Source organism: Carettochelys insculpta, chromosome 2 (assembly GCF_033958435.1).
Source record: "Carettochelys insculpta isolate YL-2023 chromosome 2, ASM3395843v1, whole genome shotgun sequence".
In the NCBI taxonomy this organism is placed as follows: domain Eukaryota; kingdom Metazoa; phylum Chordata; order Testudines; family Carettochelyidae; genus Carettochelys; species Carettochelys insculpta.
In genome coordinates this window covers 274,953,495-274,971,795 of record NC_134138.1, presented here as the reverse complement: position 1 = coordinate 274,971,795, position 18,301 = coordinate 274,953,495, and the positions used below count along the sequence as shown (strand labels likewise).

Sequence of the window (18,301 nt, the reverse complement as noted above, 5' to 3'; positions counted from 1 at the left end):
TCAGGTGGGTCGGGGCTCTGATGCTACGGGGCCCAGCGGAACTCAGGTGGGTCGGGGCTCTGACACTACGGGGCCCAGCGGAACTCAGGTGGGTCGGGGCTCTGACACTACGGGGCCCTGCGGAACTCAGGTGGGTCGGGGCTCTGACGCTACGGGGCCCTGCGGAACTCAGGTGGGTTGGGACGCTGCTACCACAGTGAAGGGCCCTCAGAAGAACTGAGTGACAGCAGACGGCTCCATGGGGCCAGGGAGTTCAGGAGCAGGCTGGCAGTGGCTGGAGGCCAGCCTCATGCACCTGCTGCTGCACCACATGGTGAGAAGCACGGGTGGGACACCTCACAAGGCCTGGGCTGTGGAAGGGCCACATGCGTGGCAGGCCTAGTGTGGAGGCAGCCAGGCCACTAGAGGACCACAGCGTGAAGTATTTCCAGGTCCTTCTGCGGCCCGTCCTCCTCTCCCAGGCCCCGGAAGCTGACTGCAGCCTCCCTCTGCTGGTGCGTCCTCGAATGTGTCCCATCGTGGGTGGGATAAATTTTGTTTTATGCATCGAGGCAAGTGCAGGGGTGCACCGCCCATAGAACCCAGGCTGCCGGCTGTGGGCGCTCTGCTGACCAGCTGAGCGGCGCCTGAATCCTTCTCGGAGGGCCGCCGAAACGCTCGGGGCGCAAGGAACGCTGCCCTTGTATAGGCCCAGATGATGGGTCGCACGTCCTCCCTCTGCCCCTTCTGTCCTGCCCCCACCACATCGCCCTGCAGGACCCCCGCCGGCCACCACAAGGCAAGGCCAGAGGCAACGGCGTGGTGTGCCCACACCTCGGCGGGCGGGCGGGCGCTGCCCATTCCCTGCGGTGTGCACCTGCCAGCCTTGCCGGGGAGCGAGCCGGCCTGCTCACGCTCCCCAGGGACTCCTTTCTGTTGGTTAAAGCCCCCTCCTCCCCGGGCATACCCCGCCTGCCTCCTGGCTGCGGCTCAGACGGCCCTCCTCCCACCCAGCAGGGTAAGAGCATTTTTAAAGGGGAGGTTTCTGTGTCAATGAGGTGCCCCCTTCTCCATGCCCAGCAGAGCACCCACCCACAGGGGGAGCTGCTCCGTGGGTCAGACAGGCGGCGCCCTGCGGGGTGGTTGTGCCATAGGGGGAGCTGGTCCATGGGTCACACAGGCGGCGCCCTGCAGGGTGGTTAAGCTGTAGGAGACGCTGTCCCACGGGTGACGTGCCCTGTGCATGGCTGTGCCGTAGGGGACACTGCTCCTTGTCTGGTGAGACGAAGCCCGTGCGTGGGACGTGGCACTCGGGGGCCAGGTCCTGTCCCAGGGCGAGGCACAAGGCCAAGGGTGGCCACGGAGTTTCCACTCTGACCCAAGCCTGCCCGGTCCCCTCAGGTTCGAGATGGGGCGGATTTACACCTACATTGGGGAGGTGGTGGTCTCCATGAACCCCTACAAAGAGATGCAGCTGTACGGGAAGGACGTGATCGAACAGTACCAAGGGCGAGAGCTGTACGAGCGGCCGCCGCACCTCTACGCCGTGGCCGACGCCGCCTACAAGGCCATGAAACGCCGGGCCAAGGACACCTGCATTGTCATCTCAGGTGGGAGCAGGCAGGCAGCCGAGCCCCTCTGTCCGGCCGGCCCGCCAGCACACACGCTCCCAGAGAGGGAGAGGAGCCTGGACCCTCTGGGATTTTGATCAGCCCCACCCAGCTCAGCCCACACCCCCCAGCACTGCCTGAGTGCCAGTCAGTGCCCATTTGGCAGCAGCCCAGGCAGGGCACCCCTTGAGCCCCCTACTCTAGTTGCAGTCCCACCCCAGCAGGGACCCCCAAGTAGCCAGATTCCGGGGACAGCTTCTGGCTGTGGGCACATGTACCCCGAGCTTGGGCTGGCAGCACTTCACCCCCCCATGCCATCGGGGCTCTGACATTGCCCACCCCCCTCACCACGCCTTGTCCCTGCCCTGCAGGTCCTGCCTTTCCCTGCCAGCTCCTGGGTTCAGATGTGGCCCAGGCCGGCTGTGTGTCTGCAACCACCTTCCGCAGACCTGGGGGGATCCCTAGCGGCTACGAGCCAGAGTCCAGCCCCAGCAAACCTGCGGAATGAAAACTGAATAGGCCTCTAGTGCCACCCCCAGCAGCCAGGCAGGGCTGGGCACAAGGGAGGGGGGGCGGATGTAACTACCCACAGGTGGACTTGAATCTGGGGCCTCTGGAGCTTTGTGCAGGAGCCTCTACAGTGTGAGCTAAAAGCCCCCTGCAGAAGAGACTCAGTCGGGAGAAATGGTCTCAGGGCCACTACATGGCACATCCACGTGTGTGGCTTACGTGGAGACTGGTCTTCCGCAGCTGTGCTGGCTCCGAGCTCCAGCCCTGAGCTCGCCAGCTGCTGGGTCACAAACTCACCCCCCCAGGGTGGCACATGGAGGTAACGAAAGGCCTTGGACCCCCTAGGCGTGCTCCAGGGGAGCCCTAACCTCGGGCAGCAAACCTTTGCCCATCCTGCTGTCTTCCCATCCTGTCTGTCTGCCTTGCAGGGGAGAGCGGAGCAGGGAAGACAGAAGCCAGTAAATACATCATGCAGTACATTGCAGCCATCACTAACCCCAGCCAGAGAGCAGAGGTGGAGAGGTGAGAGGTTGCCACAGCAGCCTGACATGGCCTGTGCGCTGGCCTGGAGACCTGGGCTCTGCTCCCAGCTCTGCTCCTGACCTGTCGGGTGACCTTGGTCAAGTCCCTTGCAGGTGCTAAGGATCGCCCCCGGGGCAAGCCCCTGGATGCATCAATCCTGATTTTGGGGGTAACGTGGCCTGGCCCTGCCCGACCTTCCCTCTGTTGCTTCTCGCCCGGCCCAGGGTGAAGAATGTGCTGCTCAAGTCCAACTGTGTCCTGGAGGCCTTCGGCAACGCCAAGACCAACCGCAATGACAACTCCAGCCGCTTCGGCAAATACATGGACATCAACTTTGACTTCAAGGGGGACCCCACCGGCGGCCACATCAACAACTACCTCCTGGAGAAGGTGCGGCCCTGGGAGGGGAGCTGGAGGGGTAGGACAGCCAGGGCAAGGGTGAGGAACGTGCCCAGCCGGCCAGCGCTCAGAGCAGCACCCGGCAGCAGGGCTGGCTTCAGCATCTCTGGGTTGTGTGCGGGTCTGGCCGCATGCGGGAGGAGGCCATGGCTTTGGAAAGCTGGGCTTTGCTGGAATTCACCCCCCAGCCTCCAGGCTGCATATGAGCCTCCATCTCCCTCCCTAGAGAGGCGTTGTCACCTGGGTTGGAGAGAGCTCCTCTCTGGGAGCCCCTTCCTCTTAACCCAGCCTGGGGCAAGCACAGGCAGGAGCCTGTTACCCCTGAAGTCCAGCAGCGCGACCCCCGCTCCATTGCTCACAGCATCCTTCAGAGACCCCAGGGCCAGAAGAGACCATCTGGCCTGACCGCCTGCCTAGCCCAGGCTGGAGATCTGCTCCCCAGGCCTTCAGAGGGCCTGGCAGTTACAAAGGCCTCCCGCTGTGACTGGCAGAACCCACTTGGCCAGTGTTCCCGGGAAACTGAGCGCTTGGGCAGCTCCCCAGGAGAGAATCAGGTGCTGCCCAGCTGATTAGCAGAGCCCCCCAGCCTTTGTTTCTATGGGTGGTGCACATCCACACATGCCTCGGTGCACACAACAAAATTTATTCCACCTGTGGATGTCAAAAAAACTAGCGGGATCAGCTCCATGGCCCTTGGTAAACTGGCCCAGCCATTAATTACCCTCCCTGCTCAGACTGGGTGCACATTGCCAGGCCGAATATTGGTGTTAGTTGTCGGCCGTGTGAAGGCGGCATCACGCCTGTGCCTGCCGGCCTGAACAGCCCGTACCGGCTCCCCGTGCCAGGCCTTAGTGTATGAGACCAAGTGCCCCTTCGCCTGGGGAGGAGCAGAGGCTGCAGAGCTCAGCGGCCCCAGGCTGTGGTGGGGGGCAGATCCAGAGCTGGAGCAGGCCCCAAACGTGGCCTTTTGTCGGTTCCTGTGGGGAGACACTGGGTAGTTTTCCGAGCCAGGCCTCAGGGACACGGGTCCCTGCCCCGATCCCTCAGTGCATCCTGCGCAAACACCTCCCCTGCATGTGCTGTGTCTGCATCCCTCCACACGGGACCACCCCCCGGCTCCGCTCCATCCTGGGGGCCTTCGCTGAGCCGTCCTCTCCCTGCACCAGCTGTGAGTTCCCGCCTGGCCCCAGCTGGCTCTGATAAACCCTAGAAACCACAGCCTGGTACCTTCCTGTCACAGGGCTGCCTGCCCCTTTCCGGCCCGGCCCCTCCTGGCCCTGCTGGGTTATCAGACCAGGCTGGGAAGGGCGGGAGGTTCCAGCCAAACAGCGGAGAGGTCTCAGGAGGAGGGAAGAGAAGCAGTGGAGAGGTCTCTGGCTAGGGCCTGTTATCTGTCTTGAAGGGAGTGGCCTTTGGGCCCTGCATCCAGGCTGGGCGGGTGTCACGGAGTGTGGGGTCCCCAGGCCCTGCCCCCCCATCTCCAGTCAGGTATGACTCCCTCAGCAGGGAGAGCAGGAGTGTTATCAGGTGAGAGGGACACAGCGTAGAACAGACTTGTCACCCCGGAACCCGGAAGCCGTCTGCACAGTCCTTGGGGAGCGGGGGCCTCAGAGGGTCAGAGCTGGGGCTCTGGCTCTGCCCACTTCATCTCCAGCCAGCCGGGACTGCCCCACTCCCCTACTGAAACCCCAACCAGAGGGCCCCTCTGCCAGGCTTTGTCCTGCTTCCTGCGCCAAAGGTGTCACCTGGTTGCCTAAGTTACAAAGGGCCTGGCCATTGATACCTGGGAGAAGTCTTCACACCTGAAATGCCCATCACCAGCTGGCGCGAAGGGAAGCTGAGGCACTCACGTGGCGTTGCTACAGGGCAGTCGGAAACACATACAAAGTAACAAGGGGTCTAAAATGCTCCCAGCCCCCCCAGGCATATCGGCTCCGTCCTGGTCCCTGCATTCAAGCCTTGCCCTTCATCGCTGACATTCCCAGGGCCCTTCACCTCTCAGGGCCCACAGCACCGCACATGCAGAAACCACCCCCCCACTCCCTGGGGCCAGGGCACCGCTGGGGGGGTTAGGCAGCAGCTGTTTCGCAGTGCACCCCAGCTTCGGGCTGGAAGTGAAGGCGGCTGTGGCTGCACACGGCAGAGGGAGGTCAGGCAGACAGGCCTTTAACCCGGGTGCCGGCGTTCCCACATGGGGACAGGCTCTCAAGTGGAGCCTGGGCGGGGCAGGGCCTCTCCTGGGCTTTCTCCCCCAAGGCCAGGCCGGCTGCTACACGAAGAACTCAGAGTCGCAAAGGGATGGGTTCACCCTGCAGTAAAAGAAGGGGGCTCGGTGGGAAGCCCAGGGCGGGTAGTGGCTGTCAGGGCAGAGGTGCTCTGTGGGGTGCAAGGGAGGAGTTGGCTCCGGCCCGGCTGCCAGTGCTTGGCGCTGTATCCCTGGAGAAGCGCTAATCCCACCCGGCTGATCAGCAGCGCGCCCCCCGCCAGGTTGTGTTTTTATTGGTGGTGCGCTGGCACTTGCTTCGGTGCACATAAAATTATTCTGCACAGCTGGAAAAGATCAGTGGGAGCATTGGCTCTGGACAGCTGCTTCCTTTATGAGGGCCTGGGGTGGCCTGGGAGTTGAGGGCATTTCTCTGGTCTCTCTGGCCCATTGGCTTTGCGTGGAGCCAATCAGTTTAAAGCAACTGTGTGCTGGTCTGAAAGCCCAGGCGACGGCCCGCTGTGTGGGACAGCCTGGGGCTGTGAGCCACCCCCTCCAGGTGCTGACCTCCTCTGGCCTTTGCCTTGCAGTCTCGCATCCTCAAGCAGCAGCCTGGCGAGAGGAACTTTCACTCTTTCTACCAGGTGAGCTGGGGCTCCCTGGGGGCTGCAGGGTTGGGCTCCTTAGGCCAGGGAGGATAAGGTGGTGGCTAAATACAAATGATCAATGGGTGGGAAGCACTTTTCGGTAGCCCCAGAAAACCTGCCCAGACCCCATGCGGCTCTCTGTAGTGGGGCCAGTGCTGGTCCAGCATCAGCCGGGACCTCCGGGCGTTCTGGCCCCAGCAGTAAGCTTGAGCACAGAAAGACGCCCTGGCAGAGCCAGATGTGCCCCAGCAGCTGGGGAGGTGCCCAGGCAGAGCCAGCCTGCGCCAAGGTCAGTGGCACCGTTGGGTTGGCAGCAGCCCAGCCAGCTGCAGTGAGGAGAAGGAGGGGAAAGGAGGCGAAGTGGGGCAGGTTCCTACCCCCTTCCCCTCCAGCCGCAGGGGAGCATCCTGTGGGTGTCCTGCCGCCCCGGCCTGGCAGACGCCCGGTTACTGGGCTGGCCCCTGTGCTCTGCGCTCTGGCTCAGGAGGACCTGCTCGCCCAGGGGACACGGCACCGTCAGCCTGGGTGCCGAACAGGCCTGTGCAGGGCGCAGGGAGGAGCCGGCCAGGCCCCAGTGGCTTCCACCACCTCTGCACAGCCCGTTACAGCGTGCCGGGCCGGGTGGGCGGGAAGCCACAGGCAGGTGACTCAGAGGAGCTGAGGCCACGCTACCTCCAGCACGTACCTCCTCTGGCTCCCGCTCGGCCCCGGCCAGGGAGGGAGCATCTTAGTCACCTCCCACCCGAGGACAGCTCTCAGCTGCCCTCCAGCCCCACGTCGGGCTGGGCTGCCAGGCCAGTCTCCGCCACGGGCCCATTCCATCTCCTTGCTGGCCATTCCCGACCCCCGGCCTTGGCTCCTCTCAGGCTGCCCCTTCCCGGGAGACATGCTGCTGGGTGAGCTCCCAGAGGTGCCCCAGAGCCCAGGTGGCAGCAGCAGCCCTGGCCCTGGGGCTTGGGGGCACGATGCCGCACGACCGAGGTCCAAGGGCATTTCCCCGTCTCTCCCCCTCAGCTGCTTCTAGGGACCTCGGACGCTCAGCTGGCCTCCCTCCACCTCTGCAGAGACCCTGCGGCCTATCGCTTCACCAGAGAGGGCGCCAGCAACAACGTGAGTCCCGCTGCCACGCAAGGGGGAGCTGCGCCAGGCTCTGAAGGACTCCCCAAGTCCCTGGGCCAAGTGACTGGTGACTTGGGGGATCCATCACTGGGAGCCGACCAGAGACCCAGGCCTGCCCCCTCCAAGGATCAGCTCCTCTAAGGGCCTCAAATGGCCCCCCCAAATCATTGGGGACCAGGGACCTAGGATTGTCGTGCCCTGTGGCTGGGGCGGGGCAGGCGGGGGCTGGCTGGGCAGCGTGCCAGTGGGGGGCAGGACTGGGAGGTGCTGCTCCACCCCAGAGCAGGCTCTCAGCTGGGCCAGCAGAGCAGTGGGGTTCCCTTTGCCGAAGCCGGGGCGGCTTCTGCGCTCTGCAGGGACCAAGCGCCTCCCTGCTCTGGACAGGCACAAGTCCCATTGACTTCAGCGGGAGCTCAGCCACCCCCCACAGCTTACACCAGGGCTCCCTCTATGCCCGTTCTGGGAGCCCCCCTCACCCCGCTTGCCCATCAGCCACGGCACACAGAGGAGGTGCAGGGCAGCCCAGCAGGGAGCACTGGGCAAAATCCAGCTGCCGGCCGGCCAGACACCGCAGTGATGGGTCCTACTGAGGACCAAGGAGTGGGCGGGCGCAGCCTGCCCACCACTGAAAGGCCCCCTCAAGGTGAGGGGGGACCCATTAAAAAGACTTGGCCCCAAATAGATCCGGGGGACAACAAAACAGGAAAAGAGGGACGGGAGTGGAGGTGAAAGGTTCAGAACGAGGGAGCCAGAGGGGGACACCGAGCAGAGAACCCCGGACCGCGCCCACTGCTCCCCGAAGGCATCGAGGGAGCCGGGGGCCGCCGCCGGAGGAACTCTGCCCGGATTCGTGAGCGGAGAGCGGAGCGGAAATACACCCACAGTCGCAGGCCTCCCCCCCCCGGCCAGCCTCCTCTCCATGGTGGTGTAGATGGAGACTTCAGCCATAGCCGGGAGGAGGCTGACGGGGAGGCCCTGCAGCTTGGTGGGGCCATGGCTGGGCTGCAGCGATGGGGGTTAGGTAGATACCTCTCACTTCCTGGCTGCTTGGTGTCCTCTGTGAAATGAGCTGTGCTGGTTCTCAGCCCCATTCCAATGGATCCAGCCTCCCTGAACGCTACCTGTGGGCACTAGCTGCTGGCAGTCTGGCTGCCAAGGTGTCTGAGACACCCCATTGCCCAAGGGATGGGGCCTCAGGGGCAGGCACAGCCAGGCCGGTAGGAGCCATCGGCACAGGAGACTTGCCCTGCAACTGCCAAGGCCCAGCGTGACCTGTGGCTGACTGGAGAATGCCAGGGCCATGAGCAGGCCACCTCCCCTTCATCTCTCCACTGCTCTTTGCCCCTCTCCCCCGGGACAGCTCAGCAGTGTGAGCATCGACCTGCTCAGCCCAGGCTTGTGAGTTCAGCCCTCGATGGGGCCACCCAGGGATCTGGGGCAAATAAATTTGGAAAAGAAAAAGTGGGGGGTTCTTGGTGCTGCCAAGAGGGCAGGGGGTGGGCCTTGATGACCCTCTTGAGGTCCCTTCCAGCTCCATGAGGTGTGTTTATCTCCATCCCAGCTGCTGGCCAGTGACCAGGCCAACTTCAAGGCTGTGGCGAATGCTGTGAAGGTGATCGGCTTCAGCCCGGAGGAGATGGACTCGGTTTACAAGATCCTGGCTGCCATCTTACACCTGGTAAGCAGTGGCCAGGCCCGTGGACAAGAGCCTTCCCCTGGGGCTCTGAGCTGGGGTGGCCGGGTCAGCAGGGGCACGGCCGCCCTGCAGGGAGGTGTGTGAGCAGCCAGAAGTGTTGCTGAGGGTAGATCACAGGGTCCCCTGAATCAGGATAGGCCCATGGGGGGTGGGGTGGGGTCTGTGTGGGGTGGGGGCTGGTGGGCCAGTGGCAGAGGGTTAGCAGCTGAGGGTGGCCTTCACCAGGCACCTTGGGGCGCTCTGGAATGCCCAGCTCCAGCCTGAGCATTCCCACACACCTGGGCCCGAGGACGTATGGTGCCAATCATGCTGATAACCCGAGGCCCGAGCTGTGCCTGCTCCTTGTGGCCCTGTCCCCAGCTCACCCCTCTGTGCTCAGTAACCACAGGGGGCTCCAGGCAGCACAGAACCCTGATCCTCCTCACATTCAGCCTGGCCTGCGGCCCGTTACCCCTGCAGGGGCCTTCGCTGTGTCTCCTACTGTCTCTGCATGTGCAGCCAGGCCGGCTGGCCAGCTCTCTCTGTGCCCCAGGGTAACTGTGGGCAGCCAGGATATACCGGCAGAGACCTGGTCTGGCCCTGAAAGCACAGGGCTGACTCCCAGAGGGGCGAGATTTGGCTTCTGGTCCCGTCTCAGGCATCCTGTGTGGCCAGGGGCCCGGCAGGGCACATGGCACCTCTCCCAGCCTCAGTTTCCCCACACGGGAGATGGAATGTGATGCCTGCTTGTCCCCAGGGGGCGATTCAGTGTAGGTGCCAGTCTGCGGGGAGAGGGGGGTGGAAGCCAGGTCATGTATCACTGGTGATGCTCACACGCATGTAAAGACCAGCTGGGTAGACCAGAGCGCCCCGAAGTGCCTGGTGAAGGCCAGCCTCAGCTGCTAACCCTCTGCCATTGGCTCACCAGTCCAAGCCAGGCTCCCCAGGCAGTCGGTGGGTGCAGGGCAGGTGGCTGCTCAACCCCAAATGGGAAGAAGGGGCTCGCAAAGGCTGGAGGGTCCTTTTGAAATGCACGCAGCCCCCGTTATGCTAACGAGGCGCTACCTATGCATGGCAGGGCCTCATTAGCATCTGCCGAAGTGGCTCGTTAGCACCCCCCTTTCGAAGGGAGGGGTGCTAGTGTAGCCCCAGGTTGCGTGTGGCCCCATGCACCTTTCTGCCCCCTGGCTGCAACACACCTGTCTGGGGCCAACTGGCCCTGGGCTGGGAAAATGAGCCACCTTGCGGCAAGGGGTAAGACTTGTGCCAGCTCCGACGTGGCACAGGGTGGGCTCCTCCCCTGCCTGCTGCTCCTCTGGTGACCCTCAGCCCACCCCCCGGTGCCAGTCACGCCTGGGCCAGGAGGCGCGAAACGTCCCCCTCGTGTTCTACCCCTGGGGCAGGTGACAACGCGAGGCACGAAGGAGCAGAGAGTCGGGCCCTGCCTTGCCAGGTCCGTGCGTGTCCCTGCTGCATCTGGCTATTGTGTGCTCTCGAGCAGCGCTGGTGCGGTCTGCGCCCGCTCAGGGCATGGCGTGCATGTGGGGTCACGTGCCCGGGCGTCTCCCTGAACACCCGAGGCATAAGGCAGCCCCGTCGCCTGGGCCCTCTCCCTGCTCACTGTGTCTCTCTTGATGGATTTCCAGGGCAACGTGAGCTTCGTCGCCCAGGGAGACGCCATGGAGATAGAGAACCAGGAGCTGGTCTCCCACCTGGCTGAGCTGACCTCCACCCAGCCAGAGAGCCTGCTGAGAGCCCTGCTGTACCGCACGGTGGCCACAGGCAGCGGGGAGGTCATTGAGAAGGGTCATGGGCCCCAGGAAGCCAGCTATGCCAGGGACGCCTGTGCCAAGGTAAAGGGGCTGGGCCCTGCCGAGCCCCCATACTGACCTGCTGGGGGGGCCCCTTTATCAGGCTAACGCCCCCCCCATGCCCTGCAGCCTCCTTTCCATCACCGAGCTGCCCCACAGTTCCCACAAAGGGCATCTGAGCTGCCCCCCGCCTTCCCCGTCACTGCCCGCTTGGGGCTGAACTCCCGGCTGGCCCACACAGGAGCCTGTAAGCTCATTGGAGTCCAGCTCATGCCCCGTGCCAGCCCCTTCACTCTGCGGAGAGCTCAGAGCCGCCTAGCGGGGGAGGCCTGGACCATGACTGTCACCCTGCCCACAGCAGCAGGCCCCCCCCCGGCTGCTCTGACCCCACACCCAGCCCCACGCAGGGCACCCAGGCTGGGAATGGAGCGTACATTGGAACAGGCGGGCGTCACTCATCTGCACCTGCTCCAAACCCTTCCCAGGGTCGGCTGCTCCGGGGCTGGGGCTGTTTGCACTGCCGCAGGGCTCCAACCCAGGGCTGGAAGGTGCAAAACCCCCAGACCTCTGGGCCACGCAAGCGCCTCCCTCCTGGCAGGGCGTGAAGGCTTATACCGGCAGCAGCCACTATGTGATGGAGTGAGGGAGTGCATGGGTGAGACTCAGGCTGGATGTGTGAGACAAGCAGAGCAGCTCCCAGCGGCTAAGGATGACCCTGGGGCTATAACCTAGGCTGGCAAGTGACACCTCAGCCCTGAACAAAGAGGAGGGTGGAGCCGAGCTGGTTTTGAATCAGGGGCGGCAGTTAGAGGCTGGGGGGAGAGGGAGCTGGAAGCAGCCAGCCTGAGGAGGGGGGAAGCCACACCCCAGAGGGACACCCCTTGGGCTCCTCTCCCCAGGATGGGTTGGAATGACTGTCTCTGGTCGCTGCACTGATGCTTCTGTGAGAAACTGGGCCGCTGTTGCCTAATAAACCTCCTGTTGTACCTGCTGAGTGAGAGTCACTCCTGCCAGAGGACGGGGTGCAGTGCATGGGGACCCCTGAACCCCATCACACACTAGATGGTGGTAGAGTTGCACATTGCATCCAGCAGGGGGCACCCCATCTCCCAGTGCTGAGCTGGGGGGGGCGCGTGGCTCCCGCCAGGTTCCCTGCCCCGTCTCAGCCCAGCCAGCCCCTCACCCGAGCTGCCAGGCACCAACCTCCCGCTCGGTGGCGCCTCCCCGCAGGCCATCTACGAGCGGCTGTTCTGCTGGATCGTGGGCCGCATCAACAGCGTCATCGAGGTGAAGGACTACGACGCCCGGCTGCACGGCAAGAACACCGTCATCGCCGTGCTGGACATCTACGGCTTCGAGATCTTCGACAGCAACAGGTCCCCCGCCGCCTCCTCCCCCGGCGTGCGCCAGGGCTGGGGCCGCGCAGCAGCGGGTTTGCAGTGGCTTGGGCCCGGCGCAGGGTGGGGGGGGCCGCCAGTGGTTCTGGGTGCGGCAGAACGAGGGGCTGGCGGAAGGGCTGGTCCCCTGCTGCTCCTCAGGGCCTAGGAGACAAGGAAAGGGACTTGCAGGGTGAGCAGCTGGGCTGGAGGGTGGCTCCCCACTGCCCGGCCCTTCCATCCTGCAGCTGCTCCCAGGGACAGCCCGGGACTGCTCAGAGCTAGATTGCAGGTGCTCTTGCCCTCTCCCCTGGCCCCGTGGGCTGGGTCACTGGAGGGGAGAGCTGGGGAAGGTGCTGGGGCTGTGCTGGGAGCTTTGGCCCAGGGAGCTGGCCTGCCAGAGGCTCATGTCTTGACTTGCTGTGGCTGCTTCTTCGCGTCTCCCCCGCCCTCCTGGGAAGCGTTCCTGTGGGCTGTGCCGCAGCTGCTGTGTGCCACCCCTGAGGTGGCTGCATCGCAGGGGCTCTTTGCCTGCCCAGGGCTTCGTTCGCAGGGTGCAGGGGAGTGATCACGCCGTGCTCCTCTCTCCAGGCCCCGTGTGTTCTCCTGCGGGGGGTGCTGCATGGGGGAGGTGGAGGGATGGCGAATGGGGCCTGGAGGCAGAGAGACCCCCGGAGGCAGGAGACAGCCCCTAAGACTTGTGTGCTTGGCTGGTTTGCAGCTTCGAGCAGTTTTGCATCAATTACTGTAACGAGAAGCTGCAGCAGCTGTTCATCGAGCTGATCCTGAGGCAGGAGCAGGAGGAGTACCAGCGGGAGGGCATCGCGTGGCAGCACGTGAGTGCCAGCGCCCCACAGGAGGAGCCTGCCCAGGGGCATCGGGGGTGGGCCAGCTCCCCAGGCACGAGAAGAGGCCAAAGGGGCCCCTGTCCAGAGGGCAGCACCTGGTTGGGGTGTCAGCCAGTTGGGGTTCCCCACCCAGAGTGCCGTGCAGGAGGGCCCCTCCCAGAGAGCTGCATGACCACCGCGCAGGGCTGGGGACCGGAGGCGAGCGAGGCGCTCAGGAGCAGGACAGTGCGAGCCGCACCTCTTGGGGCGCTGGCTCCCCGGGGGCCCCGGTGCTGGGCCAGGAGCTCTGCCCCAGGGAGCCGGCCTGCCAGAGCGTCACCTGCTGCAGCCCCTCTGTCCCCGGGGCTCTGAGCCAGGTGGGGGCGGTGGCTGGAGGCTCCTCCCAGGCCCGGCTCAGTGGCTCCCTTGTTTGAGGCCCCCTGGGCAGGCTCGGAGCCCCCAGCGAGGGGGTCCCCCGAGACCCCCCCCAGCCCTGTGCCCGGTAACCCAGGCCTGTCCCCGCAGATCGAGTACTTCAACAACCAGATCATCGTCGACCTGGTGGAGCAGTCTCACAAGGGCATCATCTCCATCCTGGACGAGGCCTGCCTGACCGGGGGCCGGGTCACGGACGCCATGTTCCTGGAGTCCATGGACACCCGGCTAGGCAAGCACCCCCACTACTCCAGCCGCAAGGTACCGCCCGGGCTGCACAGAGGCTGGCGGAGGGGCTGAGCCCTGGGGAGGGTAGGCGCTGCAGGCGTGGGGCTGAGGCTGGACTCGGCGGGGGGCAGGACCCGTCTCAGGATGCTCCTGGATTCTGCAGGACACATGCTGGTTTAGTGCCTCTGCAACTTACCCGCCCCCTCCCCGCGACTCCCTGCAGCTTCCAGCGCTCAGGGCTGGAGGGCCGGGGGAGGCTCCTCTCCACCGAGCGAGGGCCGAGGGGCACTCAGCGGTGCTCCCTGGGTGTGCTGGCGCGGCTGGCGGGTCAGGGCACTGGCACCGGCTGGGAGTGTGGGTAGGAGGGGGCTTGCTGGGGGTGGGCAGCGCAGGCAGACGGGCTGGTCCCCCAGGCGCAGCAGAGTCTGGGGTACTGGCCTGGAGTGGGGGTGGTACCCGGGCCTGGCAGCAGTGCCCGGGCAGGGTGGGCTCCCCCGGTGGCTGGGTGGCCGCACCCTCCCGGCTCAGACCCCCATCTTCGCAGCTCTGCGCCACCGACAAGTCCATGGAGTTCGGCCGGGACTTCCGCATCAAGCACTACGCCGGGAACGTCACGTGAGTCCAGGCCCTGCGCCCCGGCAAAGGAGGGGTCCCATGCGGGGCTTGGGGGGCTCCCTGCGGGCTGGTGGTTTGGTGCCAGTCCGTGGGGTGGGAGGCTGAGCTGGGCTGACGGAGGGGGAGGGGAGCTCACCAGGGGCAGGGCTGGGCCCTGGCTCAGTGTGAGGCTCCAGGAAGCGCTGGGCTCGGGACCGGGATCTGGGCCAGCCGGGCGAGAGAGCGTCCCTGGAAAAGCCGGGCAGATGTCACATGCCATCATCATCTCTCAGGGAGCCCCGAGCTCGGAGCCTGTCCCTAGCAGGGGAGATGAGCGTGTGAGGAGCTGGCTGGGGTGTAGGCGCCTCCTGACGCAGCCCTGGTGGGGAGGCGGCTCCTGGCCCCTGGCAGCGCTGCCATGTCGTTCAGCCGCCCCCGCCGGGCTGCTGCCTCAGAGCTTTCAAGGCTCCTTGTCAGCTGGGCTGCAGAGGCAGGGGAGGCCCACGATCCTGCCTCCAGCAGAGGCGCTGAGCCCACAGCCTTAGCGCAGAGAGCAGCCAGGCATTCGTGCTTGGCTCCCCGGGATGGGCGTGCCTGGCTGGGCAGGAGTGAGCGGGCAGCTCTGATTGTGCACCCGGGTGTGTCTCCCGCCAGGAAGCGGTGCTTGTGCACTTGTGACCGTGCAATTGCACACTGGTGGGGTGCAGCGGGAGACGCATGTGTCTCCTGGTGGGGTGCTGCTTGTGTACACGTGTGTGTGCAATGACGAGTCGGGGGATCTGGCAGGAGTGTGCCTGTGTGTATGAGTGTGGTTGGTCGGGTGGGGGTGTTTTCGCTAGAGGAACACTCAGGGGCAATCCCTCAGCAGTTGTGGGGTGTCAGTCCCATCACTCCATCCCCAGCCCCAAGCTGGACCCCTCAGCTCGGGGCAGCCTGGGGCAGGCTGCAGAATAGACCTGGGGTCCCCCTTTCCCATTTGGCTCTTCCCTGGAGCTCTGACGGAGCAGGCAAAGGCGGTTTGCAATTGCTCATGTGGCCCAGGATGCTGGACCCTGCTCGGCCGGGGGAGGGAACGGCTGCCAGGGCACCGGGGTCCTCTCTGACTCTTTGCAGAACTTCTGTGGAGGCCCTTAGCTTCCCCATGGGCAGCTAGAGTTAGCCACTTCTCTGGGCTGATGGCCACCTCCCCTCTCCTGCCCAGGTGGGGCAGGGGCTGCAGTGGGTAGCAATGGGATTAAGGTGCTGTAATAGGATGGGGTTTCTGGGCACAGCTGAGAAAATCAATCCAGGGTAGAAATGCTTAAATTCAGGCCACTTACAGCCCCAGGCTGTGATTTCCTTCTCACTAAGGCAAACCAAGCCAACCACAAAATACCTCTGCCAGCCCCACTGGCCAGCCAGAAACCACACAAGCAAATCCACTGATCCTCCAGCTGTCTCAAAAGCCCCGACCAACAGCCCCCTACTCAAGTGAGAGCTTATTAAGCCCACTTCCCCAATTCCACCCAGATTCTTCCAGGCCCCAGAGGGTCCAGCCACAGGCCCAGGTCAATACACTTGGATCGTACCCCAAACAACACGCTGCGCCAATCCCTTAGAAGCTTAAGATCTGAAGGTTTATTAACAGACAGACCAGGGCGAGAGAGAAAAACCCTTGAAGTGAGACGTGACATGCATCAATTTCAGCGACTGACGCTGGCCAGCGATGCTCTGTGCCGATTTCTGGAAAGTCTCTGGTCTCATCCTTTCAGGGGACGGGCCCCCAGTCCACACAGGCTTCGTTCATGAGGACTGAAAGAACAAAGATGGTCCCTGCCAGGGCCCATCTCATCGTTTTGCCACGCAGAGGGAAAATGCCTTCCCTCCCCCTTAGGTTATGGGTCACCACCGGACCAGGTGGGCTCTTGTGGCGTGTTGCCATTGGCCGCTGCTTTCGCCAGCCCCTCCCAGTCCCCGGCACAGTATGTGGAATGGACGTCTGGGCATCTGAGCTCAATCCCATTGCTCAGCCGAGGTCACCTGACCAGAGGGGCTGCCGGGGCGCTTTGCCATTGGCTGCATCCCAGAGGACAAGTCCCTAATTCCTGAGACGTGTATTCGATGCGCGAGCCTTCGTTTAGTCCATCATCCTGGCTGGGGAGGTGACCACACACCTCCTCCGGTGTATCCTGGGCTCTGTAACGTTCCCTATACAGCTATAGAGCCGACACCGGTAACTTCACATACCCCCATGGCACAGACCAACCAGGGGCATGAACAGACTCAGGGCACTGCCAGCTTTCATCAGACCCCTCACTTGCACCACCTGGCAAAAAGGCTTGGTACCACTTACATGCAAGATAACATAAATGGCTTTGAAAGTCTGGTAACATCACAGGTGTATGAAGCATCCCCCCTACCCCCAGAACAGGGGGTGCTGCTGTGTGGACCGAGGGGGTTATGCTGTGTAACTGCCCACAGGTAGACTGGAACCTAGGACAGGTGCCTCAACAGCTTAAACTAGAGGGCAGCTGGCGCCCCACAGAGGCTGTGGAGGACACTGATTCTTTCCCTGTGACGTGATCTGGGTGCCGCCCCATGGGACAGTGAACCAAACATAGGGGTGTGGGTTACGGTGCATGCAGCCGCCCCCTCCCCCCAGACATGGGGGGCTGCCGCGTGGACCGACGGGGCGAGCGGGCAAGCGTAGGTCACCGAGTGCAGCAGGGTGTAAAACGAGGGGCTCCCTGCAGGCTGCCTCAGGTCCCCCCATTTCAAAATGCACCTGTGCAGGTCACTGGCCCGTTGAGCCTTTAAGGTGCCACAATCAGGTTTTAGAGGGAAACCCTCCCAGGGCAGTAACCACCAGCCCTGTTCTCTCCTCCTGGTCTGCGCGAGGGGGCTCCCAGCTGCAGGCCGGGACAGAGCGCAGGGCCAGCCCCAGCCTCGCCCTAGCACAGGGCGAACAGCAGGGCGTGGGGGTGACTGGCCCCCTGGCTCTGCATTGCAGGTACTCGGTGGAGGGGTTTATTGACAAGAACAAGGACACGCTCTTCCAGGACTTCAAGCGGCTGATGTACAACAGGTGAGGGCTCGGCTGCCTGTGACGGGCACGCGGGGCTGAGCCTGGGCGGCCACGTGCAACTTGCCTCAGGGCCTGAGCCTGGGTGAGCTGCCTCCAGGGAGATCCCACTGGGGTTGGGGGTGCTCGGCGGGGTGCCTGGCTGCCCTGGGGAGCTGCATCCCCTGCTGAGTCACAGAGCAGGGCAGTGCAGGCAGGTCCCCGGCGAGAGGTCTGGGCCAGGACCTGCCAGTGCACCAGCACCGCCTCCCTGGGCTGCCTCTTCCCTGCCCCACATGTGCAGGAGGTGGCCCTGGGCTTTCCCCTTCCCTGCGGCTGGATCGGGGAAGCCGGTTGTTTCCAGAGCAGTCAGGGTGTTCCTGGGACTCGTCAGCTGCCCACAGGGCCCTGGGCGCAGCTGGCCCCACACAGCCATGGGGTGCCCGGGCGGAATGGCCCTGCCTCCTCTCCCGCAGGCTGCCGGCCAGGTCTGATCAGCGGGGGGGTCTCCGGCCTGTTCCCCTGGCTGAACCCCAACGCAGAGGGGAGGGCTAGTGGGCCGTGAGCTGGAGTGGGACAGTCCCAGGGCAGTTGGGATCAGGATCCAGGCCCTCGCCGGGCTCCCTCGCCGTTCAGAGCCACATGCGAGAGGCCAATTTTGTACTGGGCAACACGAGTCTCGAAGCTCCTAATTCCTGGGCATCCCTCTATGCCCACGAGTGGTGCTCGCCATTGACAGCAGCTAGCTCCATGGCCGGCTGTGGGGAGCCTGGTCCCAGGGCCTGTTTCCACCTCTCCCGCATGGCTCGGGGCCGTGCTTTCCTGCGTCTCCCTCACCAGCGCTCCCCGCGCAGGTCCAGGAGGCTGGAGGGATGGGGATGTGGGAGGAGCGTAGATGGACCTGGAGCAGTTCGCTGGAGCACCAGGCCGCATGGGGCCCTGCTCCCCTCGCGCTGGCTTCCCGGCTCCTCACGCCGCCGGCCGTCTCTCCCCAGCGCAGACCCCGTCCTGCGGGACATGTGGCCGGAAGGCGAGGTGAGCATCACCGAGGTGACCAAGCGGCCCCTGACGGCCGCCACCCTCTTCAAGAACTCCATGGTGGCGCTGGTGGAGAACCTGGCCTGCAAGGTAACCCCCCGCTCCTCCTCGGGCCCTGCTCCCTCGGGCGGCTGCCGGCAGCAAGCAGGGCTGGCCAGCCTGAATTATGGGATCCCACCACCAGCCCTGGGATTGGGGTGCCACCACCACCGCTTCCCTGGGCTGCCTCTTCCCTGCCCCACACCTCCAGGAGGTGGCCCTGGGCTTTCCCCTTCCCTGCGGCTGGAT

General features: G+C 64.4%; 1 protein-coding gene across 1 annotated transcript in view; it reads left to right on the top strand.

Moving 5' to 3' along the window:
- The first annotated feature begins 1,387 nt into the window (after positions 1–1,387).
- Positions 1,388–18,301, top strand: part of LOC142008959 (unconventional myosin-Ig-like) — a 51,438-nt gene continuing 34,524 nt past the window's right edge. The window contains exons 1-13 of the mRNA XM_074986344.1: positions 1,388–1,589; positions 2,528–2,621; positions 2,846–3,011; positions 5,814–5,867; positions 6,885–6,980; positions 8,551–8,667; positions 10,311–10,517; positions 11,706–11,851; positions 12,573–12,687; positions 13,204–13,374; positions 13,886–13,956; positions 16,925–16,999; positions 17,971–18,103. Of these exons, the coding sequence (XP_074842445.1) occupies positions 1,388–1,589; positions 2,528–2,621; positions 2,846–3,011; positions 5,814–5,867; positions 6,885–6,980; positions 8,551–8,667; positions 10,311–10,517; positions 11,706–11,851; positions 12,573–12,687; positions 13,204–13,374; positions 13,886–13,956; positions 16,925–16,999; positions 17,971–18,103 (1,647 nt within the window). The remainder of the gene's footprint in view (positions 1,590–2,527; positions 2,622–2,845; positions 3,012–5,813; positions 5,868–6,884; positions 6,981–8,550; positions 8,668–10,310; positions 10,518–11,705; positions 11,852–12,572; positions 12,688–13,203; positions 13,375–13,885; positions 13,957–16,924; positions 17,000–17,970; positions 18,104–18,301) is intronic.